Source organism: the organism of the source record quoted next, unplaced genomic scaffold (genome assembly GCF_019419815.1).
Source record: "Pyrus x bretschneideri cultivar Hongxiangsu unplaced genomic scaffold, Pyrus_bretschneideri_v1 Contig70, whole genome shotgun sequence".
Taxonomy (NCBI): domain Eukaryota; kingdom Viridiplantae; phylum Streptophyta; class Magnoliopsida; order Rosales; family Rosaceae; genus Pyrus; species Pyrus x bretschneideri.
The window spans coordinates 1,700,622-1,727,678 of NW_025999810.1; the positions used below are offsets into that span (position 1 = coordinate 1,700,622).

The 27,057-nt window shown below is 37.6% G+C and overlaps 1 protein-coding gene and 1 pseudogene across 2 annotated transcripts; both read left to right on the top strand.

Moving 5' to 3' along the window:
- Nucleotides 1-11,513: 11,513 nt before the first annotated feature.
- Nucleotides 11,514-12,869, top strand: LOC103962547 (hemoglobin-2-like). 2 transcript variants are annotated; one of them, XM_048574336.1, is made up of 5 exons: nt 11,514-11,809; nt 11,964-12,078; nt 12,170-12,286; nt 12,407-12,442; nt 12,635-12,869. In XM_048574336.1, exons 1-5 carry the CDS (start codon nt 11,706-11,708, stop codon nt 12,737-12,739), a joined length of 477 nt encoding a protein of 158 aa, XP_048430293.1. In that variant the 5' UTR covers nt 11,514-11,705; the 3' UTR covers nt 12,740-12,869. The 2 variants fall into 2 exon arrangements, with proteins under 2 accessions (XP_048430293.1, XP_009373536.2); XM_009375261.3 differs by having other exon boundaries at nt 11,517-11,809; nt 12,407-12,869.
- Nucleotides 12,870-16,146: 3,277 nt separating this feature from the next.
- LOC103962544 lies at nt 16,147-17,953 on the top strand (annotated as a pseudogene).
- Nucleotides 17,954-27,057: the final 9,104 nt, after the last annotated feature.

A 27,057-nucleotide genomic window follows, 5' to 3' on the forward strand; every position in this document is an offset into this window, starting at 1 on the left:
ATCAATGATTTTTGTTTGGTTGTTAATTTATTTTTAATTAATAGCTAGTAGCTATGTGGGTTGTTATTTTTAAACATTTGTTCCTAATCTTCCACAAAGAGTAATGCGTTGATCAAATTTTTACACCAAATTTGCAAATCATATAACATGTCATCAAAAAGTTTAATTTAGTACCAATGTATTACTTATACATATCAATTAAAGACTCAGGAATATCATTATTTTTTTAGTCCCATATTGACAAGGTTAGTAAATAAGAAAAAACACCTCATGATTTATACAAAAACACATTAAAAGTTCAGATGGAAAACAAAACTCATATCTATCTACTTGTAAACCTAGAGTTTTTTTGTTCCATCTCACAATACAAAATAAATTAGTGTTTTCTTGTTTCCAAAGTATTAAGTTTGAACTGTTTTTCTAAGTATAATTTTATCAATGTCTTACATGTGAAAACAAATAATTTTCTTATATAAAGTGAGGGCACATTTTTTTACGTCACCCCGGGCCTCAAAAATATCTAGACCGGCCCTAATTAGAGGCAACCCACTAATTCACGGTCAGTGGCAGGAGTGGACAAAGTTCACCATCAAAAGCGAATAGGGACTTTGTCGGCTAGTGGAGTGGTTGTTGGCTTGCAATCAAGCATACTATGACAATGGAGGAGATCATACGCATATTTGAACTGAAATAAGTGAAGGCTGTTATTAAGAAAGTGAACCTAGAGCCCCCAATAAATAGCTAAGAGGGCAAAGGTCCTTAATGTCAAAAGCAGAGCAAATAACATTAATAAATCATAAGGAATAAATGAAACACTTCCGGTTACAACAATGTCATCCACATAGAGAAGAAGAAACATAGTGTGAGATCCATGATAAAAAACAAATCGAGAAGAATCCGCCTGACTTCGCCGAAAACCTGTAAAGAGCCTTGTGAAGTTTGCAAACATAGTGTGGTCGAGAAGGATCGATGAAGCCAGGGGGGCTATTTCATATAGATGTTCTTTGAAGAAGCCATGCAGAAAAACATTCTGAACATGTAATTGACGGAGGGACCAACCACGAGAGACCCCTAGAATGTGAATGTGCGAATCGTAGAAGGGTTGACGGCTAGGTTGAACGTATCATCATAATCAATACCTAGTTATTGGTGAAACCCTTTGGCGACTAGCTGAGCTTTGTATGGCTAGATGCTCCCATTGGATTTTCATTTTATGCAAAACACCCATTTACAACCCCCAAGATTTTGAGAAGGAATTGACGAAACCAAGGTCCATCTGGAATTTTTTAGGAGAGTATGAATTGTCCTTGGACTTAGCATTCCACCATTCAACATGTTTATAAGCCTAGGTAAAACAAGTTAGTTCCAAAATATAAGCAGCAACAACTAAAGCACAAGGGAGATGATATCTTACGATGCCGTCAGTGTAGAACTTGGTTTAGAAATCCATCGTGAAGAATGGTGCACATAAGGTGACATGTTGGCTCTGAACACGAAGAAATAGAAGGTTATGCATCAACAATTAGAGTAGCTTCAAACATAACAAGAACAACATTACAAAGGAAAGAAGAATACCTGGACGATTGATGAAATGATGTCGTAAAGGGTGCAGTAAGGATTAGCTGCCGCAGGGACATGTGTACATGAGATGAAGCTAAGGCTAGAGTTGCATACTGCAGACTGTGGCTAAAGCAAAGGGGGCTAGATTGTAGGCCTAGGGCCTGAAGTGCTGGCAGAGAGGCAATAAAAAAAGAAGTAAGTTGAATGTCTAGTTCAATGAGATAAAAGGGAGATGAAACCTGCAAAGAGAAAAAGGAATTATAATTTGTTAAATAAAACATGCCTAAAGTCGTAGACACGACCAATGATGGGATCTAAGCAACAATACCTTTGTGGTTAACACTATAACCTAAAAAGACACATTCCAAAGATTGACTCATTCATTTGTGTTTGACATAAGGACCAAGGTAGTGAAACAGACACCTAAAGATGCAAGGGTGAGGCATTGTCACTTAGTTGAAAATGCTCACACTCTTTTGGCAGCTTCTAAAGTACCACGCATATATTGGGTTTAGGCATTTAACACAGCAATTTATCTTATTAACAGATTGCCCATTGCATCCAGACAATCTCCTTGGGAATCTCTGTATCATCTAACACCAAACTATGAATTTTTAAAAGTCTTTGGTTGTGCCTGTTTCCCATGGCTTAAGCCCTATACTTCCTCGAAGCTAGATCCTAAAAGTAAGGCATGTGTATTTCTCGGCTACAGCCTGAATCATAAGGATACAAGTGTCTTGATCCTGCAACCAACAAGGTGTACATTTCAAGGCACGTTCTTTTCAATGAATCCAGTTTTCCATTCCACCATATGTCAAACTCCACAACCCCATCTCCAACCTCGCATACTCGATCTGGATCCACTATACCATCCATTCTTACTTTTACGTTTACTTTTTCTCTTACACCTGTTAATACCACTTCACCAACTATGCCCTCCTCCATTCCACCTTTCATTTCCCATGTCCATTCCCCTAGTACCACCTCAAGTCCTCCAATGGCAATTTCAGATCCTATTCCCACCAACCTTATTCAACCCACTAACACTCATCTAATGCAAACAAGGTCTAAATCTGGCATCTCTAAACCTAAAGCTTTCACTACCACTAAACACCCCCTACCCACCCATCTCTCAGTGGACTACATACCCAACATCTACCTTTAAGCCTCAAAGTACCCTCATTGGCGCCAAGCAATGCAAGAGGAAGTCCATGCTCTTATCAACACTGGATCATGGTTTCTTGTTCCTAAGTCTTCATCACAGAATATTGTAGGTTTCAAATGGGTCTTCCGAATCAAGAGAAAGCCCGATGGCACTATAGACAGGTACAAAGCTCGGCTAGTTGCCAAATGGTTTAATCAATAGGAAAGTTTAGATTACAGTGAAACTTTCAGTCCTATAGCTAACCCAGTTACCTTTATACTTCTCCTTACTCTTGCATCTCAATTTGATTGGTTTTTGAACTAACTTTATGTTAGCACTGCCCTTTTACATGGGACACTCAATGAATCAATTTTCATGCAACAACCTTTTGGATTTGAAGATTCAACTAAGCCATCTCATGTATGTCACTTGCATAGATCCTTATATGGTTTAAAACAAGCTCCGAGAGCTTGGTATGAGAAGCTTCATGGTGCTTTTCACTCTCTTGGCTTTATTGGATCTCCAAGTGATCATTCGTTGTTTATCAAAAAGGTTCCAGATATAATTTTCATTCTTGTCTATGTTGATGATATTTTGGTCACCGGTCTTAATTCTGCAGCATGTCGACAAGTAATTCAGTAACTCAGCTTCATGTTCCCAATCAAGGACCTTGGACCTCTCCACTACTTTCTTGGTCTTGAAGTTAAAAGATCTTCCTCAGGTACCTTCCTATCCCAGACCAAATACATCTTGGATCTATTATCCAAAGCCAACATGATTGGAGCTAAACCTTGTAGTACCCCACTCAGCACCTCCAAACTTGATCATAACTCTCCCTCATGTGAAAATGCTTCTAAGTATTGTTCATTAGTTGGTGCTCTCCAATATCTAACCTAGACATGGCCATATCTCAGTTTTATAGTTAATCTTGTCTGCTAATACATGCAAAATCCCAGAATTTCACACTTTCAAGCAGTTAACAAATCCTCATGTACCTTAAAGGTTCCCTTGATCTTGATCTGTGGTTCTCCAAGTGTTCAACCACTCCCACCATCATAGCATTCTTAGATGATGATTGGGCTGGATGTGCCCTTGACATAAGATCAACTGGAGGTTATTGTGTTTATATGGGCAACTCATTGATTAGCTGGAGTGTTAAGAAGCAACCAACTGTTGCCTGATCTTCCACAGAGGCAGATACAGATCTCTAGCCAAAACTGGCTCTGAAATTACCAGGGTATGTCAGTTAATGGTGGATATTGGCTATTGCTTGCCTAGTCGTCCCCAACTGTGACAACATTTCTGCCATATCTTTGGCCAAAAACCCTATTTTTCATGCTCGGACAAAGCATGTAGAAATAGACTATCATTACATTCGGGAAAAAGTCTTGGCTAAACATATTTCTGTGCATTTTGTTTGTACTCAAGATCAAGTGGCTGATGTTTGCACAAAGTGTCTGTCTAAGTCCAGATTCATCTTTCTTCGTGACAAACTTCAACTTCGAATTCCTCAGTTTAATTTGAGGGGGGATATAAAGGGAAATATTGTAACTATACCATCAAAAGCTATTTCTTAGTGGTTAAGAAATCTGTTAGTTTGTTTCTCTTAGTGGTTACAAAATGCTTGTATATATATACCTAAGTTGTAACATTATTCATGTGTGAAATGAAATCATTTTTACCAAATAAGAATATGTAGGTGACATTGATAGAGGCAAGAGGAGGGAGTGGCTTAACTGAGAACGGGAATGGAAAGATGATTGATGAGATGCATGAAGGTGAGAGCGGCTCCAGCCCAAAGGTTATGAGAAATTTTAGATGTGGATTAAAGAGTACGAATCATGGTGGCAATATGCCCATGTTTGCGTTCAGTGAGGCCATTTGTTATGGTATATGAGGACAAGAGAAGAAGCATTGAATAATGCCATTTTGTTTGCAAAAAGTAGAAAAGGAATTATTGACGTACTCAGTGCCATTATCACTTTGAAGATTTTTCGCAACCCCATTAAATACATTTCTAATTATAAATAGTGTTTGGAAGTTGTTGAAAACTTCAAATTTGCAACGCATAGGATAAATTCAAGAGTAAAGAGAATATTCATCCGCAAATGGTATATTTTAAAGAAAGCCTTTAACAAAAGACACGTGACATCCATATATCGGAATGAATTATGTAAAATAAAAAGTGCGTAATATCAGTATTATGCAAAAAAGTTTGTTGATAAGACTTGCTGAGAGCACAGTGTTTGCAAAAGTTATGAGAATGATCCTAAATGAGATAACACTGATGAAGATAGGTAACCCAAAAGGTTACGGCAGACATAGGAAAAGACAGCAGCAAGAGCATTATCTAAGGATGGATTGGTGGAGCGAAAAGACAAGGGATACAAGCCACTTCTAGAGGGTCTGAAAAAGTAACGCACCAATACGTAAGTCATAGATTTGGTAAAAGTTAGGAGCAAAGAGAAAGAAAACAAGATTTTCTTAAGTGAATTGAGCAAAAAAGTACAAGTTTTTCGGTAGATAAAATTCAGAATGACCAAAAGATAAGGAAATGCTACTAGTGTGGGTAATAGACATAAAGTCCCCGTTACCTAAACAAAACAGAGTTATTACATAAAGTTGAGGGTTTTGAAAAGAGTTGGGCTGGCCCTCATATGATGTGTTGCGTCGGTATCTGGATATCAAGGAATACCAACGGGTTGAACAGTCTTAGTACTAGCAAAGGGAGGAAAGGCGTCAGGGTTATTGTAGCGATCCAAGCTTGCAACAATAATGTGTTGATTGGTGGAATATATAAGACACCACGGAGGGGGAGCAGTGCCTAAGAGATTAGGTTAGAAGAACGGGGACAAAATCCACTTTGGGGAAACTGATATGACATGGGCCTACCCCACTGATTCTATGCAAAGGCTGGAGCCTAAGACTGTAGTGCAAGAGAATTCGTTTCCCTCCGATTGTTCTAGCGAGAAATGCCACAATTTCCATTGCCAGAGTTACGATTTCCACGAAACCCTCCATTATCATAGCCATGATTTCGACAAGAACCATCCTAGGAGTATGAGCCAGAAATAGGATAGGGCCCATGGTTAAAGAGAGAACCTATTATGTGAGAGTGGTGGTGATGTAATTGATGATGGGCTGGTCGTGACAATGTCAAGTTGCAAAGGTAGGATTACGAACATAAGCAAGGGCTTTATCTTCGTCTATATGTTTAGGGTAAGGGATGATGGGGAGGGACAAAGATGGGAACCATCGATGAATTTCATAGACCATGACTGATAAGAAACAATTGAATTTGACGGAGCCCAACAAAGGTAATTAGTTTTAGGGAGTTTAAGAAAATGAGCGGTGTTTAGCTATGAAGAGAAGGAATAGTAGTAGAATAGAATCGGGGGAAGCCATTGGAGAAGAAGAAGAAGGAAGAATGCATGATCAAAGGGAAGAGTACGTAATCCTAGACCTATGATGATACCATGTAAAAAATTTGTTTCCCTCAATATCTTTCATTAGTGTGCATACAATATATACAAATACATATAAGATGTTTTAGGAAAAACAGTAAAATAAATCAATCATGAGATTTACACATTCCTTAACTTAGGGAGATGAAGAGATATTAGTGGGCTTAGAAAGAAACCCTACATGCTCGAAAGCCAAAATAAAGGAATTCAACGAAAACTACAATCTGTATACAATTGTACAACACATCTAGAGAAAATTAGGAAGATCCTTGAAGCAAATGTTAATCGATGTGCAACATAATTCGCATGCATGTCTCTTAACAAAGAAAATTTTGAGGCATTTAGATTTAGCAACAACATCCTTACATCCTCAATAATTCCAACAATTATAGATAAGTCAGAATTCTTTGCTGAATGGGAATCACAACTTGCAGAGCGTTTGCTTCAATGTGCACCTGGGAGAATCTTTGCGACAAGACCAAAGCCACCCACCCCCTTTTAGCTGCCAGAGCTTCAACATGATTTAAGGAAATAGGTCCTGAAATAGATCACTCACAGCGAAAAGAAAGCAAATTGATCTTTTGAAAGGTCACTTGCAATTTGAAAAACGCATTCTTTAGTTCCTTCAATTAGGAATAGGATCATTTCCGGATCCTCTTTGTGAGGATTATGTGGATTACTTTATCGTGTCTGTTAATTATCCGTTCATCTATCATCCTCCGGCCAGAAATAATTTAAATTTTTTTAATTTAAAATTGAACACAAACAATACTTGATAAAAACTTGTCGCACAATGTACAATAAACAGACACGATGATGTGATCCCTAGAATCCTCACAAAGAGAATCCTGAGAGGATCCTCGTCCCTTCAGTTACTAACCTGACATATCGCATCAACTTGCAAACCCAACGGACTAGCAAGCCAGACACAAGAAGCTTGAACACAATCTCCAAACTCAAGAACTATCTTGAGTGTAATTTTGATGGCTTTATGTTTGTTTCGGCAAAGTTGTGATGGGATTGAACTACATGATTTGAATGGAAAATGGATATAACAAGTTTTGTTCTTACTGAATTTTCTTTAGTTTGAAGTTGAAGAAGAGGCCTTAAGAATGGGCTATTACAAAGCAGAAAAGTATGGAATTTTGTATTTTTTTTTTTTGTATATTTTGTTTTGGTCAAGCGTAAAATATAATACCACAACAACTAACATACAAAAAGAGGTCCAAATACAATGTGAGCACTAAACTGAAAAATGGATCCCAAATCAACACTAAAACAGAGCCCAACCAACCGATTGAGCCCAAAATATACAAACAAAAAGCAAAAAAACCCTAACAACTATGTCGCCGCCGCCGAAGCCGCTGACTACAAACCAATGCCATAATGGAAAAGAAGAACGCTCCACCCTCCACCACCAAGCACCACAAAGTCCAAATCCACAACGAACAAGTAAAGGAAGCTAGTGGAAAAAACCTTCCACAAGCAACAATGCAAACTGCACACAGGAGTTGGAGCTTAACACACCTTCCGAGATGGCCACAAACCGCGGTAACAGAAAATGAACACAGATCTATAACATTATAGGATGAAGAGAGGCCAAAATAGGGGATAGGTAGAAAATGGATTGATTGGAGCCATGGATATGAGAAATCTAGAGGTAGAAGGGGAAAAGGGAAGTCGGAATTAAGCTTTTCCGGTTAAAGCTTAAGAGTAGTTGAATCAGTACCAAATTGGGTTGGAAAGTGGAGAAAAATAGGTCAGAAAAAGAGGGAGAACCTAGCGTACAGAGGAGGGAAGAGAGACAAAGAAAAAGAAAAAAGGGTTATCACCGACCCAAACCCAGCCGACGGCCGGTGGCTGAAGAAGACGCCTGAGATGAAGACTCGCATAAGTGCTGAGAATGAACTCTCAGATAGAGAAAGAACTCTCATGCTAATAGAAAAGTTAGCGTATAGATGTTGGAGATATGCCCTGAAAGTCAATCTTTGGAAGAAACCTTTCAGGACAATGTCTGTATGTGTAGATAACTCTAATACAGCAAAACGGCAAAGTCACTCATTAGGATTATCTTAATAAACGATATACGTCCAAAATAGTGAATCCATGGACAATGGATTGATGGAAGAAGTAATCTAATGATGTTAGAATGCAGGGACCTTCTTCACATAACCATAATGTCCAAAAGGTTATTGGTCATAGAATTGTCAGAGGGACACTGACAATACATAGACTAGTACATACTATGTCCCTTTCAAATGGGAAGGATGGAAAGTCTCAAGCCATTTGTGTAGTGACACTAAGACAAGTATGCAGGTGCTCATTAACGAAATGAATTCATTGAACACAATCAAACAAGAGTACTTGCATGAAGGTCTACTCACATGTCAAGCAAGTAACTCTACTGGTTGGAATAATGTAAATAATCCTTTGACCTGAGACACCATAGTTGTCTTAGGGATACATTGATGATCATTTGATAATGAAATGTGACCACATCTCATCTTGGATGTGTTCTATGCATGGGGTCAGTGATTTATTCTTAGAGGCATGTGAATGATCAACAAGGGATCTCTAATCCTCGTTACGAGAGGAAGAATACTCTTAGATATGATTCGGGAATCTTCGGCCGAAGTATCAAGTGTAATGATTGAAGGTGTTCCTATACGACTCAATTGAATCATTTAACTTGGTATAATCACATTAAGGGTTGGACATTAAGTATCCATACCCTAGTAATGTGATTGTGAGTATTGTATTAGAGAAGGATCGAATTACAATGTAATTCCAACTGAATAGGTTCTCCCACCAAATTCTACATTTGCTTGGGTAGCCATGATATATGGTTAGATGTCACTCATGGCTTGTGGGTTCTTCTAGATGATTAAATAAGTAGTCATCAAAGAAGAAGGATAATTAAAAGTAAGTTTTAATTCACTGAGTGAATTTTTAATTCACTGAGCAATTGGATAAATACTAATCAATTGGATTGAAACCAATCACCTCACTGTCTCGCTAATTAGAACCTAAAACGATTGTACACCGATACACTCTTGTGTTGAGACAACTAAAGGATGATGGAACTAATTAATTGGATTAATTAAGTCTCATGATTAATTAGAAAGTCTAAAGAAATCATGGAAGCAATGAAAGATCGCTTCGAGCTTAAAGAAAAGTTTGGGTTCATTATCGGGCCCAAACCCAAAGTTCAAACCTACACTAAGGGGCTGGCCAAAGATGAGGAAAGAAGAGAGAGAAAGAGTCAATTAGTTGACTTACTTCTTTTACCTTTATAAAGGGAGTTTAATGAAAAAGTTTCATTAGGGCTTTTTGTGTGAACTTTTCAACAAGAGAAAAACAAGACTCTCTCTCTCTCTCTCTACACACATACATAGCTGGCCACCAAGAGGGGAAATAGCTGATCATCTCTTCTCCTTTTGGTTATTCCAACATCTATCTCACTACACTAGTGGGTGTGGATCTTTAGAGGTTTTCTACTTTGGAGACTAGAGGAGAATCAAAGGAGTTCCAAATCTATCAAGGTGGAAGAATCAAGGAGGGAGGCTAGACTCAAGGAGTTCCAAGAACAAAGAGCTTGGATGTGGTCCATCCTTGGTCTAAAGTCTAGATCAAGAGGTATAAAACTCAACCTTCACTTTGTTCTTCAATATTTTGTTAGATGCATCATATATGAACCTATGCTTCTTGAAGGGGATTTGCATGACTATAACTTTGATAATATGTGATAATATATGCTTCCGTTGCTTATGTATATAAATTTAGAATTGTATATGCATGCTAGTCACTAGAAATCCCACATAAATCTCATTATTTCCCTTCAATAGATATACAAGTTTTTGGAGGATAAAAAAGGGTTTCACTGAATTTTTTAAAATATTCTATAAAATACTGAAAAATATCATGTCAGAATTACAAGTTTGAGTTTGAAGATGTGATTGGGAACAGTGACGGCGTCAAAATTCTATGTGAAAAAGGGCTTTTTAGATATGTAATGAGAAAAAATTACGAACCCATAACAAAACAATTGGATAATCTTTACAAAACTAAAAGATCAATTAAATTTAGGCAATGCTAGGGAGACTAAATTTGGAGACTAAATTTGCTAACTAAATGATGTAACACCAATAGAAATGAGCGTGTTTATCATTGTTTAAGTAATAAACTAATCATCAACTTCCATGTTCTTTAGTTTTCAAAATTTTGTTTACAAATTAAGTCTCCCTAGCATTACCCTTAAATTTAATAGAAAGAATCAAAAGAATTGTATGAACTATGTGGGAGGTAGAGAGCAGGGTAAACCACTAAAAAATTTGAAATTATAAAAAAAAAAAAAAATGGTTGATTAGGTTGCTTTAGGTTGTAAATAATAGTTGATTAGGTTGCTTTAGGAATAACATTAAATTGATTTTAAAACTCTCATCCTAAACTCACCATTTCACTGAACCACAAAGATAAAACAAACAAACTCTTAGAAAATATGAGACACGACGTCGTTAGGCTCAACTTCTTCAAGAGGACAATTTAGATCTTCTTCCTTATATCTATGGTTCTACAACTGTAGGCTTGAGGCTATTAAAAATTTCTATAAAATAGACAGAATGGACATAATTAATAAAATGTTTTAATTCAGAAAAAATTATATTCTTGAATTAAAATACAAAGCTTAGTCTTTGGCTCTTCCCAACTCTGAAGGGTTACAATATTACATTCCTGTCGTTTTGTGCAAGGATAAGATAACTCTTCCAACCCACTTCCCACTTTTATGTGCCGGGACAAAGGTCAATGCGTATGCTATGCCAAGCAGAGGACCTCGTACAATGCTTGCGCAGCCTAAATAAGATACGATTAATTAGTCAGTGGTGACAAATAAATAAGATATGATTAATTAGTCATTGGTGACAAATATCTTATTAGCCTCAAAGATATTGGGCAATAAAGTTGAGACAAAAACTTTGCCTTCCTCTTTGCAAATCCGATGTAATGGCTTGCGTCACTTTAGTTGCCAAGACCTGATAAGGAAAAACCTAAAACGGATTTTGATCTCATCCAAATTCTCTTTGTGATTTTGGATCCTCACATTCTATCCGTTCATCGTGCATCTTATGGTCAGAAATCATTATGAATTTTTTTATTTAAAATTAAACACAAACCGTACCTAACGAAAACTAACCACATAATGTACGATGAAAGGATAAGATAGGATCCTCACAAAGAGAATCCAGGGAGAATCCTCATCCACCTAAAACCATGTTCTCCAAATATTGCCTCAGACAGCCCCTAGTTTTGGAACATGTGCTATATAATCAAAGTTGTTTGCTAAAAATTGAAATCTATAAGGAGAATGGCTCTCCAGTGCCCTGAAGAGTTGCCTCTAAATCTAATCTTCACTGGCTTTTACTATATATATTCTCTGCCAAAGAATATTGATCCCATTGTTCATATCGTCAATACAATTTTAATCAGTTAAGTTAAAATTCTTAGAGCTCCACTTTTTGTGACAATTAAATTGTTATAGCATGGAAGGCAAAGTTTTCACAGAAGAACAGGAAACACTGGTGGTGAAGTCATGGGGTGTGATGAAGCAGAATGCTGCTGATTTGGGCCTTAAGTTCTTCTTGAAGTAAGTCTGTTTTACATAACTCGCAAATTTAGCCAATACAAAGCTATAATATAGCACCCAATTCTTCCGTTTCGTTCTTTTTTCATCTGCACTTCATAGTTTATATATGATGTCAAAAGAAAGGTTTTGAACCAACTGGGACTTCCATTTGCAGGATCTTTGAAATTGCACCATCAGCTCAGAAGCTGTTCTCTTTCTTGAGGGACTCTAATATTCCTCTTGAGAAGAACCCAAAGCTCAAGCCTCATGCCATGGCTGTATTTGTTATGGTAAATATAATTAAGCCGCTAGTGTGATACTATTACATACGAGTTAATTTAATTAACTTGGGTTCGATCACTAATCCTTGATTTGTTCCAGACTTGTGAATCAGCAGTTCAACTCAGGAAAGCAGGCAAGGTTACAGTGAGAGAGTCAACCTTGAAAAGATTAGGTGGTGTCCACTTCAAGTCTGGAGTGGTTGATGAACATTATGAGGTATATGCTTCACCATAACTAAGTACATAAGAATAATGTTTGTCCTTGCTCGCGAAGTTTTGCGTTCGAATTCTTCTTTTCCAAATATGTGCCTTAGCGAACAATTTATTTTATATATAGGTGACCAAGTTCGCATTGTTGGAAACCATAAAGGAGGCCGTACCGGAAATGTGGTCACCGGAGATGAAGAATGCATGGGGAGAAGCGTATGATCAGTTGGTTACTGCTATAAAATCAGAAATGAAGCCTCCCCTTAATTAGCCACAACTCTTTACAAGTTCTTTTCTTAATTTGTAACTTAATAAGACGGAAATACTATCTGCCTCTATTTGTTTGGTTGTTTGTTAGGCCGTACCGGAAATGTGGTCACCGGAGATGAAGAATGCATGGGGAGAAGCGTATGATCAGTTGGTTACTGCTATAAAATCAGAAATGAAGCCTCCCCTTTATTAGCCACAACTCTTTACAAGTTCTTTTCTTAATTTGTAACTTAATAAGACGGAAATACTATCTGCCTCTATGTGTTTGGTTGTTTGTTCCAATCTTTTGTTAATATCTAAAACACCCTCAATATTTTAGTGTCGTTCTAAATTAGCATCAATTTTTTTAGGATTTTTATCACAAATAGTCCCTCAAATTGACTTTTAGCATTAAGATGGTTCCTGAAAATGAAAATCAATAAATGCAGTCCTTGGATATTGATGTTGCAAATCAATGTGATCATTCCATTAGAATTCCGTCAAAATTTCAGTTAGTGTGCTGATGGCAAATATTTGAACCCACATGTATTGCCACATAGATAAATTATTAAAAGCTTTATAAACTTTAATTAAAATCATTTAAAACTAAACTCAAAGTGATTAAATAAAAAAACTTAAAGCTGTTCAACAAAAAAAAAAGGCTGCATCTACCTTTACAATGAGGAAGACACAATTTGTGCTAAGGAGAGAGAGCCATGGGCAGGCTAGAGGCAGAAAGAGCCAGAATTTTAAATATTTTATAAAATATTGAAAAATATCATGTCAGAATTACAAGTTAGAGTTCAGATAAATGTGATCGGGACAGTAACGGATCCAGAATTGTATGTGAAGGAGGGTTTCTCAGATATGTAATGATGAGATGTTTGGTCAAGTCCTATAACGAGCGAAACCCTCATTTTGTGTTGCTGAGACATGCGCCTAAGGAGAAAGTCTTTGCAACCGAAGTGAGCCGAGGAGCCGAGTGACGTGCCAGCGCTACTAATTGAGTGCCAGCACGTAGCAGTGCTGTCAGTAAGAAGGGAGCCGGCACTTTTCTCGCTTGTTTAGTAAAGTCAAGTTTTTGGCCTTATCTAGCGGGTGACGACGACGTCGAGTTGGCGGCGGAGAAAGACTCGGCATTCAGGCGAGCCGCCCGGTGGTGTGGTACGTAGTGAGTTTAGTACGCCCCGCCAAAACGGCTCCGAAACAAACAAAAAGGTGCGTGCCGCACTCACGAGGGACTGCCAGTGATATACTGGAGGAAGGTGGGGATGATGTCAAGTCCGCATGGCCCTTATGGGCTGGGCCACACACGTGCTACAATGGCAATTACAATGGGAAGCAAGGTTTACGAACCCATAACATGAGCAGTTGAAGTAATTTTCATAAAACTGAAAGTCCAATTAAATTTAATAGAGAGAATCCAAAGAATTGTATGATACAACTATGTGAGAGGTAGAGAGCAGGTTTACCACTAAAAAGTTTGAAATTATAAAAAGAAAGTACAAAGAAATATGGTTTGAATAGTCAAATGAAAAATGAGGGCAAAGAGGAGGGCTGCAAATAATAGTTGATTAGGTTGCAAATAATAGTTGATTAGGTTGCTTTAGGAATAATATTAAATTTAATTTTAAAACTCTCATCCTAAATGTTGTATTCCTTTCAAGTGCAAATATAAGGATAGTATAATGACACAAGTAGGGTGTCAAACCACATGGACTGATTAGACCTCTACAAATTACTAGCTTTATGTGAACCCTAACTAAACAATGAAACTACAAATTGAACTTGGATTTTTGTTTTGGAAAACTAAAGTAAGCTTAAAATGCAAGAGAATATATATATAAATGATAGATTGATTTGGAACTAAGGATCTCGAGTTCACCATTACAAGCTAATAACGTGTTTATTAAGTCAAAACGTATTCAACTTTCCAATCTGCAACTGGAGTTCGTTTTACTTATTTATTATCATCCATTTGATGTGTGCTCGTGATCAAGTACTCTTAATCTACAACCTAGTTGTGATGTTCAACTTAGATTACCAATTAATAATTCATTAAGAACAAGAAAACTTCAAAGAACCAAGAAGTCATATGGCATGATGTTTGCATAGCAACTTCTCCATTCATTCACATTTCCACCAAGATTAGTATGATGTATACTATAACCTTGATTATATATTCTGTAGGAAACCCTAATGGTCATCAAATATTAAGATAAACTAACAAATTAAACTATAAAATTAGTGAATGAAACAAGAAAACAGATTGACAAATTGAATGCTTTAACTTAATAACATAGAATAGTTTTGCAAGGTTCCACCGAAATCCCCAGCTATAAACTTAGTTACACAACATGATCACATATAGATATGAAGAACATTAGTGAAATCAAATCCATATAAGAAACCCCTTGATACAATTCTGATGTGGAACTCCTTTAAGAACAGCGTGGCTGCAAGGTTTCTTTGGTGGCAGCTAGTGGTGAATGGAAAAAGGATTTTGTTTCTAAAAGAAAGGCCAAAGAAAGAGAAGAGAGAGAGCTATGGGCATCTCCAAGCGGGGGTTTGTGTAAAAGTGATGTAAAACCTAGTATTTAAGTGCTAAAAGAGGCTACTACAGGATGTCAAGACATTGCAGTAATTGAGCATTTATTTCACACGTTTTTTATTTTTTTTCTGTTATTGGTCTCTTAAAGGGCCATATTCATCACTGTATTCAATTGTACACAATCTCTCAGTACATCAGAATCAGGCCTTATTGAATTTTTTACTTTCAGCACCATTTTGCCTTATTTGCCCCCAATGGACTCTAAAATACAATTAACTGCACATTAACACAAAAGAGGGTAAAACACAACTAATATAACTCAAAAAGATCACAAAGAGACTAGGAATGGATGGTATAAATTTATGAAATGTATGAGTTATCACCATATACACTCATCGTTTCACTAAACCACAAAGGCAAAACAAACAAACTGTTAGAAAATATAAGATAGGATGTTGTTAGACTCAACTTCTTCACGAGGACAATTCAAATCTTCTCCCTCATCTCTTACGGTTCTACAACTGCAAACTTGTGGCTGTTAGAAATTTCTTACTTAGTAATCAGGATGGGTTTTGACAATTTGCACATTTTCATTGGAGCATTGGTCGTTGCCTATCGACATTGAAATACAAAGCTTAGTTTTTGGTTCTCTCCAACTCTGAAGGGTTTTGACAATACTATATTCCTGTCTTTTAGTGCAAAGATAATTCTTCAAACCATTTCCCACTTTTATATGCCAAGACAAAGGCCAATGTGTCTGCCATGCCAAGCAAAGGACCTCGTACAATGCTTGCGCAGCCTAAGAAAGATATGATTAATTAGTCATTGTTGACAAATATGTTATTAGCCTCAAAGATATTGGGCAATAAAGTTGAGACAAAAACTTTGATTTGGATCCTCACATGTTTTCCGTCTATCGTAGATCGTACGGTCAAAAATCTTATGATTTTTTTTTTAAAATTAAACACAAATAGTATTTAACGAAAAATAATTGCACAATTTGCACAATTTACTATAAACGAATAGAATATGAGGATCCTCACAATGAGTATCCGGAGAGGATTCTCACAATGGGCCTTAAGTTCTTAAAGTAATTCCGTTTTACATAAACTTGCGAACTTAGCCGATAGAAACTATAACATAGCACCCAATTTTTCTGATTCGTTTTTTTTTTTTTTTTTTTCATCTGCACTTCATAGTTTATATATGATGTCAGAAGAAAGGTTTTGAACCCAACTGGTACTTCCATTTGCAGGATCTTTGAAATTACACCATCAGCTCAGAAGCTGTTCTCTTTCTTGAGGGACTCTGACATTCCTCTTGAGAAGAACCCAAAGCTCAAGCCTCACGCCATGTCTGTATTTGTTATGGTAAATATAATTAAGCTGCTAGTGTAAGAGCACTTCCACCGGAAGCAAAAGAGGCTGGCACCCAGTGGAAAAAACAAGCTGAGACTCAGCCAATCCACTCCAGCCGATGGAATAGACTGGCACCCAGCCCAAGCCAGTCCACAGGTCGGCCTAAAATCGACAGAGGAAGGAGACGGCTCATTTGACGCCTTGCTAACGTCATGGCTACAATCTCTCTCATCTGGAACACCATCCGGCTCCTGGAACCCCACCCCGATCCCTGGAACCCATCCCAATCCCTGGAACCCCATCAACCCCCTTCTCCTGATAAATCCATATATTCAACACCATGTCCCCCTTCCAAATCATGATCCTCCTGCAACTCGGATCGTCGTTGATTGGTTGATTAACTCGGATCTTCCTGCAATTGGAATTTTTTTTCCGTTTTGTATATTTTCGATGAATTTTTGAATATGAAGGTGTTGATTTTTGGGGGTTTACGGTGTGCGCATGTCCATGTTTAGAATAGGGTAGATTCGATGATGTGGTGTACAGAGAGGAGAAAAAAAAGGAAGAACAAGAAGAAGAAGATGGTGTACAGAGAGAAGAAAAAACTGGGAAAAGTGGGAAGAAGAGGAAGAAGACGGGAGGGGTGTCAGATGAAGACAAAAATTAAAACACCAAATTATTATTTTATAATAAAAATTAATTATATTTTAATAAAATTAACTAGGCTATTTTTTGTTAGGGGTGGAGATGCTTTGGCCTATTACTGTTCATTAGGGTCTATTACTGTTCACTTGAGTGGATAAATGAGCTGGGTGCTGGTGCAAAGTCTTTAGGGGTGGAATTGCTCTAATACTATCACATATAAAGTAAATTATAATTAACTTGGGTTCGATCGTTAATCCTCGATTTGTGTTCCAGACTTGTGACAGTTCAACTCAGGAAAGCAGGCAAGGTTACAGTGAGAGAGTCAACCTTGAAAAGATTAGGTGGTGTCCACTTCATGTCTGGAGTTGTAGATGAGCATTATGAGGTATAAATTATCAGGCTTCAAGGGATTTTATCTAAGTAAATAAGAATAGCGTTTGTCCTTGTACGCAAAGTTTTGGGTTCGAATTCTTCTTTTCCAAATATGTGCCTTATCGAACAATTATTTATTTTATATATAGGTGACCAAGTTCGCATTGTTGGAAACCATAAAGAAGGCCATACCGGAAATGTGGTCACCGGAGATGAAGAATGCATGGGGAGAAGCTTATGATCGGTTGGTTGTTGCTATAAAATCAGAAATGAAGCGTCCCCTCAATTAGCCACAACTCTCTTTACAAGTTCTTTTTTTCAATTTGTAACTTAATAAGAGGGAAATACTGTCTGCCTCTTTTTGTTTGGTTTTTTGATCCTTTCTTTTGTTAAGCATCTAAAAAACCCTCAATATATTAATATTGTTCTAAATTGGGTTTTTATTACAAATAGTTCTTAAAATCGACCCATTATATTAAGATTGTCTCTGAAATTGAAAGTTGATCAATGTTGTTCCTGAATATGAGTGCTGCAACTCAATGTGGTTTTTTCATTAGAGTTCTGTCAAATAATCTGCTAGCGCACTGTATGAACTTACAAATCCAATTAAAAAGTGCTATGTGGATTATGTTTTATTTGTGAAATAGAAATGAGTTTTTTTTTTTTTTTTTTTGAACAGACGATATTATCCACACTAAAAAAGAGGGGATTGGTTTATCTTCACAATGGGCTAGCAATAATTTGGTTCAAAATTCACTTTTGGCGAGAATCGAACATAAAACTTCTCTCTTACAAGTGAAAAAAAATACTATTAGACCATAATACTAAACGGCAAACCACAGCCACACTTTAGGCCACCGTCCCCACCCCCCACCCCCCCCAAAAGCCCACTCAAAGCTGCCAAAGTCCACCACAACGGACGACTTCTCTCTCCCTCTTTCACGCCTCCCCCTTTCTTTCTTTGCCCCACCTCCCTGATCAAATCTCCCCTCTGCGCCCAACCATCGTCCCTCACCCAGCACCCCACCTTCTTCCACGACGCCTCACTAGCAATTTCCAGTTTTGATTTTTCAAGATTTTTGTTTTGATTTTTTTTTTTTTTTTTTTTGGTTGTTGTTGTTGTTGTTGTTTAGACATCCCCAATAATTCCATAGCTATAGAAATACCATAATTTCTGTAATCTTCATTATCTATGCATAATGTAGTCTGATAAGTCAGAAAGCCCAAAATCAATAAGATTCATAACAAAGTCAACAGGATTCATAACAAAATGAGAGTAAAATTTTAACCACACGCTGGCATGACCCCCTCGTTCAATTGCATTGACAATGGTCAAAACCGGGAGAAGATGAGACCAAGTACGAGGGAAAATCGGTTCAGTTATGATCCAAGTGATCAAAAGCAGTGGAAAGAACCAAAGAGTCGAGAGATCCCAAGGGCCAAAACGACAAAAGATTTATTTATTTCTTTCTATTTACTCAATTTATAGTTTTCAGATTTTTGAATCTGTTTGAAAAATAATAACTTTATATAATCCACGGGTCGCAATTTAATCAGGTAAAGTGGTCCAAACATGTGCCACATCAACACACTAACAAATTATTTGACGAAATTCTACCAGAAGGACCACTAATTTGTGGCACTCATATTCGGGGACGACGTTGATCAAATTTTAATTTCAAGGACCATTTTGATAGGGTGGGTCAATTCCAAGGACCATTTGTGATAAAAACCTTTCTAATAACATCAACTTTTTAAAAGTTTTTATCACAAGTAGTCCCTGAAATTGACCCTTACTATTAAGATGATTCCTGAAAATAAAAATAAAGTATTATAGCCTATGACTATTGGTGTTGCAAATCAATGAGATCATTTTGTTTGAATTTTGTCAAAATTTCAGTTAGTGTACTGATGTGACACATATTTGAATCCACAAATATTGCCACATGGATAAATTATTAAAAACTGCGTAAAAATTTAATTTAAAATCATTTAAAACTGAACTCAAAGTGATTAAATGAAAAAAAAAAATTAAAAGTTGTTCAACAAGAAAAAAAGGCTGCATCTACATTCACGATGAGGAAGACTCAATTCATGCCAAGGAGAGAAAGCCAAGGGCATGCTAAAGGTGAAAGGAGATCATCTGCAATGACCAAGCCAAGGACATCACCCAAGCTTGCTTGTCTCAAAACTTCTTCGTTCTTAGGTTATCTCGGTGTCTCAAAATTGGGATCGAGGGTTGCGATGGGGGACTAGTGGTTATGCCTGGCTTGGTGTCTGTCGGAGGTTGGGATAAGTTGGCGGTTAGGTTGATGTGAAAATTAACTTGACACACAAATTAAACCCTATTCTTGACAATTGTAGTATATATGCAAGTAGGGATCGTTCTAGACTAGGGATTAACTAGGGATGCTAATCAACACAAATGAGACTCAAAAACACTAAACTAGACTCTATAGACTCAAAACTAACTTAAAACACTCAAAACAGCAACAAACAATCAAAAAGACTCAATTCTAGACCTAACAAGTGATTTTGACGAAAATAAAACTTAACTTGACTCAAAAGACTAAAAGAAAACAGATTGCGACTCAAATAACAAAACTAAATGAAAGGGGGATTGTTTTTGACGAATTTAAAACTTAAAACAGAAACTTTGCATAGAACACTATGTAAAAACGAATTTGGTGAATTTAAATGGGTGAAAGGCTAGTTAGAGGGTCCTTCTCCACACATGATATATGCATATAAACCAATTTCCAGTTATTATTCCTTTAGACTATAAATGACAACACCCCAAGTTAATTGCATCGCACAACCAACCATTAGATTTTCCTTATTTCATTGAATTGAATGAATACGCATTACAACCAAATTATCTTTCTTAAGTTCTCTATATGAAACGCATAATAAAGATACATATCAAAAGTCATTAAGTTCTTTGAAAATCATAAGCATCGACAAGGCATTCAGCACTATGAAACGCATGAGACTCATGTCAAGGATTCACTTAACACGATTGTGACTAACAACATCCACTAGTTGTGAATATAAGTGAATAACTATTAAGTGAAACTCCCTTATACTCTAGCATCAAATTCATGCATGCAAATTAAGTGTTGATGCGAGAATTATACGCACACAAATTAACCCTCTTTTTATCATTTGTAGTAAATATGTAAGTAGGGATCGTTCTAGGCCGGGGATTAGGAGGGATTGCAAAATCACTTGGATTTGACTCAAAAACGTAAAAACACAATATAAGACATCAAACTAAACCATATTCTAAAAACACAAAATTGATTTCTAACTATTATGACTCAACAAAGTAAAGGGGGATTGGATTTGGACGAAATTAAACTAAAATGCAAAGATTGTAATTAAGGGCAAAATGTAAATATGAATGTGATGAAAATATGGATGAATGCTAGCTAGAAGGTTCTTCTCCACACATGTTACACTTGCATACAAGATGATTTTCGGTTGGTCTTTCGATGAATTATCAAACTCAACACCCCGGGTTAATTAGGTCCGCTTAAATTAACCGTCAAGTTTTCCTTAAGTTAATGAATTGGATGATTGCATGCGACAACCCAAAGCATTCCCCACAAGTTCCCTACATGAATTGCATACTAGAGATACAAGCAAGAATCATTAAGCATCATGAAAACTATAAGTGTTGACGAGGCATTCGTTATTATGAATTGCATGAAACTTATGCCAAGAATTTACTTAACGCGATTGTTTATAAGCAACCTCCACTACTTGTGAATATAAGTTCATAACTATTAGGTGAAACTCACTTATATTCTAGCGTCATATTCATGCATGAAAATTAAGCGTGCACTCTCAATAAACATACATAAATAGGTTATCAATCAAATAGTTAAACAAATTGAATCCACAATTCATGAAATTCCAACCAAAGATAATCAATTCATATTGCAAGCGTAAACATGGTTTCGAATCACCCCCTAGCTATGGGGGGTTTAGTTCCTCATACGTACAAAACAAAGATACGTAAATTTAATCATTGAAATCAAGGAAAAGAAAACACCTAAAAATTCCAACAACTCAAACTTGAATTGTATGAACGTTTAGGCCCTTCTCCTCCTCTTTGTTGTAGCACAAGGTCTAAGGATAGGTTTTGGATTGGTGTTTGTATGGAGGAATGGTTGGATAGTGTTTTGGAAAGTTGGGGAGTGGTGGAAATAGAAGAGAAGAATGCTAGAAATGGAGTGGGGATGCACGGCACCAAGTTTCAGGATGTGTTTGTGTTGTGTTGTGTATGAATGGAGGTATGGAATTGTTGAATGACAAATGAATGATGTTTTGTGGCTGCAATGGATGCTTATTTATAGGTGGATGAGTGATTAAAAGAGGGAATATGACAGCTAGGAGAGAATATGGCTGCCATCATGAAGAGTGAAGCTGGAAATGCATGTGAAAGCTGGAAAGCAAAGGGATGAACGACAAGGGCTTGTGTTAGGTGATGGGTGCATGTGTTGGCTGAATTAATGAAGGGAATGCATGTGAAAAACAGCTAGGTTGGTTGGTGATGAATGCATGTGGATTAAAGAGTGAATGGTGGCTGCAATAATGAAAAGGGAATGCTGGAAATGCATGTGAAGGCCACGACAAGGGTGTTTTCTTGCTGGAAATGCATGTGAATGCATGGCTTTGAAGTGATTGTTGTTGGAAATGAATGTGAAGGCATGTGAGTGGCAGCTAGGGTGAATAATGATGAATGCATGTGGATTAAAGAGGGAGAATGTGGTGCAATGATGAAGTGAAATGCTGGAAATGAAGGGGAAAGCTGGAAAGGCAAGGGGAAACTCACGGCAAAGATGTGTTTTGGGTGCATGTGTGTGTGAATGGTGGTTTTGCATGGCTTTGATGGATTGTTTGATTGGGCTAGAGGTTTTACATGGCTCAAAGGATTGTTTGATTGGGCTAGGCCCTTTGTTTTATGTCCTAAAGTGCATACAATGCCTTCAATTTCGTCCAACACTTTGGCTCCAAGCATAAGCTATCCATTCCAAGCCCAATTTTGCTCCAAAATGCTCCAAAATGCACCTTTTTGCTTCCTTAGCCATATGAACCTAGAAACACACGAAAATGGCATAAAGGACTAAAATAACTAAAGAAACACAACGTAAATGCATGAGAACAAGCCAATTAAGTCGCATAAATATGCTCCTATCAAATTCCCCCACACTTAGCTTTTGCTAGTCCTTGAGCAAAACAAAACGATAACAAACAAACAAAACGACACTAAACAAGTAAAACACAACCTAAACCTTCCAACAATCGTCTTAGGGATTTCCAATGCACATGACATGTTAAAAATCATTATTCCCACAGATTTTAGCCATCTTTACACTTGAGCACATGCTTAATCATAGTCACTACTTACTGGTTCACAAATAACCACTTAAAACGATGTTTTGAATGTAGTAACATGCCTTAGAGAATTTGCTCAATTCCTTACAAGATATGCACTCAATTTTCACTCAGATTTTCTAACTACACACCTTAATCTAGTTATATGTGAGAAGGTTAATGAAAACGAACACTCACATATATATATCACAAAGAAAGCAATTTCTGGAGTTAATAAGCATGTTTAGATATGATCTCATGAATGGAAAGCTACGACTTAGATGCGAGAACCAGTGACACCATATGCTCATACCAACTTCAAACTCCACAAATTGAAATGCACAACACTCAAGATAGAAGTCAAGGGTTGTAACGGGGCTTGGGGTATTGGCTCACAAGGAAAGGTAGGGATGAACAAAAGTTCTTTAAACAATAGCAAGCAAAGTAATGAAATTAAGACTTAGAATTCACTTGGCATGCAGAAATCAACTTTTAGACATAAGGGGGAGATTCAACAACTCTTAGGGCCTAATTTATTGTTTTGGGCCCTTACTTCAACAAACAATACTTTTCAACTCTTTTTTTCATTTTTTCTTTCTTTTTTTTTTTTTTTTTATTTCTTTTTAGCCGTGCCTATGGCACATCAACTCACATAAACACTCTTTCCCCCACACTTATTTTCTACAATACCTTAATCAAAAGGAATTCATTGCTTACTATGCTTCAAGAACAAGGGTAAGGATGGTCATATTCTAGGCTAGGTGAGGGTAAAGTGGGTTAACAAAGAACATGGGCTAACACGGCTCAATGGGGTTAAACTTAAACACAAAATGAGTTAAGGGCACATGGCTTTTTGGCTTTGATGGTGGTCACTACACAACTTCATCTTGAATATGTGTTATGCAAATCAATAACATGCTTTGAATGAAATGGGCATGAGTTCTAGCATTTGGAACTATATGATGAAACGCCTTCTAAGTAGTAACCAAGCAAAGAATAATGAGATCATGCAACGACTTTAGAAACAATAATGCACAGATTTTAACTCTCCAAATAACGTTTAGGCTCAAGTCTCACAAGGTTGTAGCTTTTGTTTGAGTTCCTTCCTTCAAGCATGTTACAAAAAACCAATTTTTCTTTTATGATTGCATGTGAAGTCATACATTATAACCATAACCAAGCATATACCAAGAGTAAATCAAACTTTTCTCCATGTTTATAACTCTTTTTAACAGTCATGCAATTAAAAACCAAATCCTCATCATTGTGTTGGAAGGTGACCTACGACACAAACACACAAAAACGACTCAAAACACTCTTTTTAGGCTTTTCAAAACATGTTTTTCAAATTTTTATGTGATTTTCGGAGTTATAAAACAAAACACACTAAAACATTCCAAATCAGTTTAAAAACATTTTAAAACAGCAAGGAACAACACTAGAAGTTATGGTGGATAAAATCCAACGAATTTGCATCAACATACTTAGTTACCCCCCCCACACTTCAATCAAACATTGTCCTCAATGTTTTAAGCTTAAAACACACCAAACAAAAGTAAACACATAAACAGCAACTAAACATACTAAACATGGCAGAATGTATCTAACAAAGAGAAGAGTTTAGGGATGCAAATCTGGTTATGGAGTGTAAATTCCATCTTCTTCTTGGTGATTGCATTGAGGCTTGATCGTGAGTTTTTCCACAGGCTAATCTTGGACTGGGCTGGAGGACTCTGACACATGGCAGGCAAGCACCAGTTGGAAGTGATGACCTGTTTCTTTGTTCAATCTTTCCAATTCGTACTGAAGAGGGTAGATCGGAAGACTGACTCCAAGTGCCGGCTGATTGCTCTTTTTACTTTGCCATGCGAGTAATAACAAAGGCAAAGGAAAAGACAGGGAAAGATCATGATATGAGATACCTTTGCTTTCGCCCTTGATGATATGAGATACTTTTGCTTTTGAAGAAGCAGTGAATGAATCAGCACATATTTTTGTTGCGCTTGTCTCCACATGCTTTGATCCACCGTTTCCTCTTGCCTCGTCTGTACTCCAGGCATCTGGTATCTTCTTTGGGGGTACATCAATGGTAGAATAGGTGTTCTCAAGGGAAGAAGAAAACTGAGCATGTTTGAGAGGTTTGGCTGCAGCTACATTCTCGGCCGAGAAGGAAAGTCATGCGTTTTTGGGTGTATGCCTTGCCATGAATGTTGATGTATATAGGAATTGTAATGGCAAGTGGCAGTGCGGATGCGGCAATGACCTCCACGCGTCTTCAGCTTTGTCAGAGAGCTTTTGACAAAGTGGCATGCGTTTTCTGAAAAGCTGGGATTTTCGCTTTGTCACCCACGCTTGTCGGCAAAAGTGTGTAGCTGCTTTCTCGGCCTCCACGCGTCTTCAACTTTGTCAGAAATCTTTTGACAAAGTTGCACGCTTTATCTGAAAAGCCAGGATTGCGTCTGAAGAGCTGGCGAACTTTTCGCAGGAAAATCCGGCTTTGAAGAGTGGTGTCTCTTCATTTCTGAATCAGTGATTGTGTCGCCTCTCCTTTAATAGAGGTGATCGATCACCTCTAACATGCACACTTTGAAGATTGCCCAAAAATCGTCTCCGGCCCGTTGAGATTTTACTCCATCCAACCCTTCTCTTTTAACTTCTTGAAAAATGGCTAACTCATCTAACCCATCGAACATTTGCTTAGATTTGAGTCTCAGCAGTGATCCGGTCGCGCCGCGTCAGGGTAAGGTATGGTGCCCGTCTTTCTTATCTTCTCATGGCCCTCTTACAGGTGAAGACTCTGTGATGACGGATGCAACAACAGCTACGACAGTAGCTCGGAACCTCCTCACTCCTAAAGATAGTCAGCTGTTTTCAGGACGGTCCGATGAGTTGGCCGTTCAAGAGTCCCTAGCTCTCAGTGTTCAGTGCGCGGGCTCTGTGTCCAACATGGGCCAACGCCTACTTGCTCGCTCCCGTCAGGTTGAATCATTGATGGCAGAGGTGGAAAATCTCAAGCAAGAGATCAAACAGCTTAAGCACTAGAATAGAAGTTTGCACGTGCTTGCAAATAATTATTCGACAGGCATGAAGAGGAAGCTTGATGAAATGCAAGAATCTCAAGGTCGAATTCAAAGTGACCGTCAAAGGCTTGCATCTTTTTTCCAGAGGCACTTTTTTCCTACGTCATCTAGCGTTCCACCAAGGATTGGGGCCTTGAATGATCTATCTTCGATGCCTCCCGCTCCTATGCCTCTCGCTCCGATGCCTCTCGCTCCGATGCCTCTCGCTCCTAGAGTGTTGCCACGTAGTGGGGCTTCACGTACACAACCTTTGTGAAGGCTCTATCTTTCTCTTTCTTTGTTAGATACAAATTTTTTTTTTTTTTTTTTTTTTTTTTTTTTTTGTACTCACTTGTAATCTCTCGAAAATCAATGAACAAGCTTTGTTTTATTTACTGTATTGGGTTGCCTCCCAAGTAGCGCTTTCTTTTACGTCTTGCAGCCGGACGAGACCTTCTTTTCTCACTTAGGACCCACAGCATGCAATGGGGTCTCCTCCACAACATGCTCAATCAAGTTCTCGTAGTACGGCTCAATGAATGGGAGAGGATAGTGATCCTCCCTGATTCTGGCGTTTGGATTCCTAAAGTCCCTGTAACTGATCCCACCACCTTGAAATTGATTGGGTACCTGCACCAAAGAATCAAGAATATCAATAGAGAAACATGAGTGATCATCATTAGGAAATTTCATAGTTTCAGAAATATTGAAATCAATCACTTCCCCATTGAATTCCATTGTTAAAGTGCCTTTAAACACATCTATCTTTGTTCGGGCTGTCTTCATGAAGGGCCTCCCAAGAAGAATCGGCAAAGATGGAGCATGGCTAGTTTCTTCCATTTCAAGAACGTAGAAATCCGCCGGAAATATCAAATTATTTACCTGCACCAAGACATCTTCCAATACGCCCTTTGGATAGGCATTAGATCTATCGGCCAACTGAATAATTACACCATCATTTTTCAATTCACCAAGGTTCATTGAAGCATAAATAGAATATGGCATGACGTTAATTGAAGCTCCTAAGTCTAACATAGCATGTTCGAACTTAGTTTGACCAATAATACAAGGAATTGTAAAGCTACCTGGATCTTTGCACTTTGGTGGTAACTTCCTTTGTAAAACAGCGGAAACGTTTTCACTTACCCTTACTACCTCTTTATGT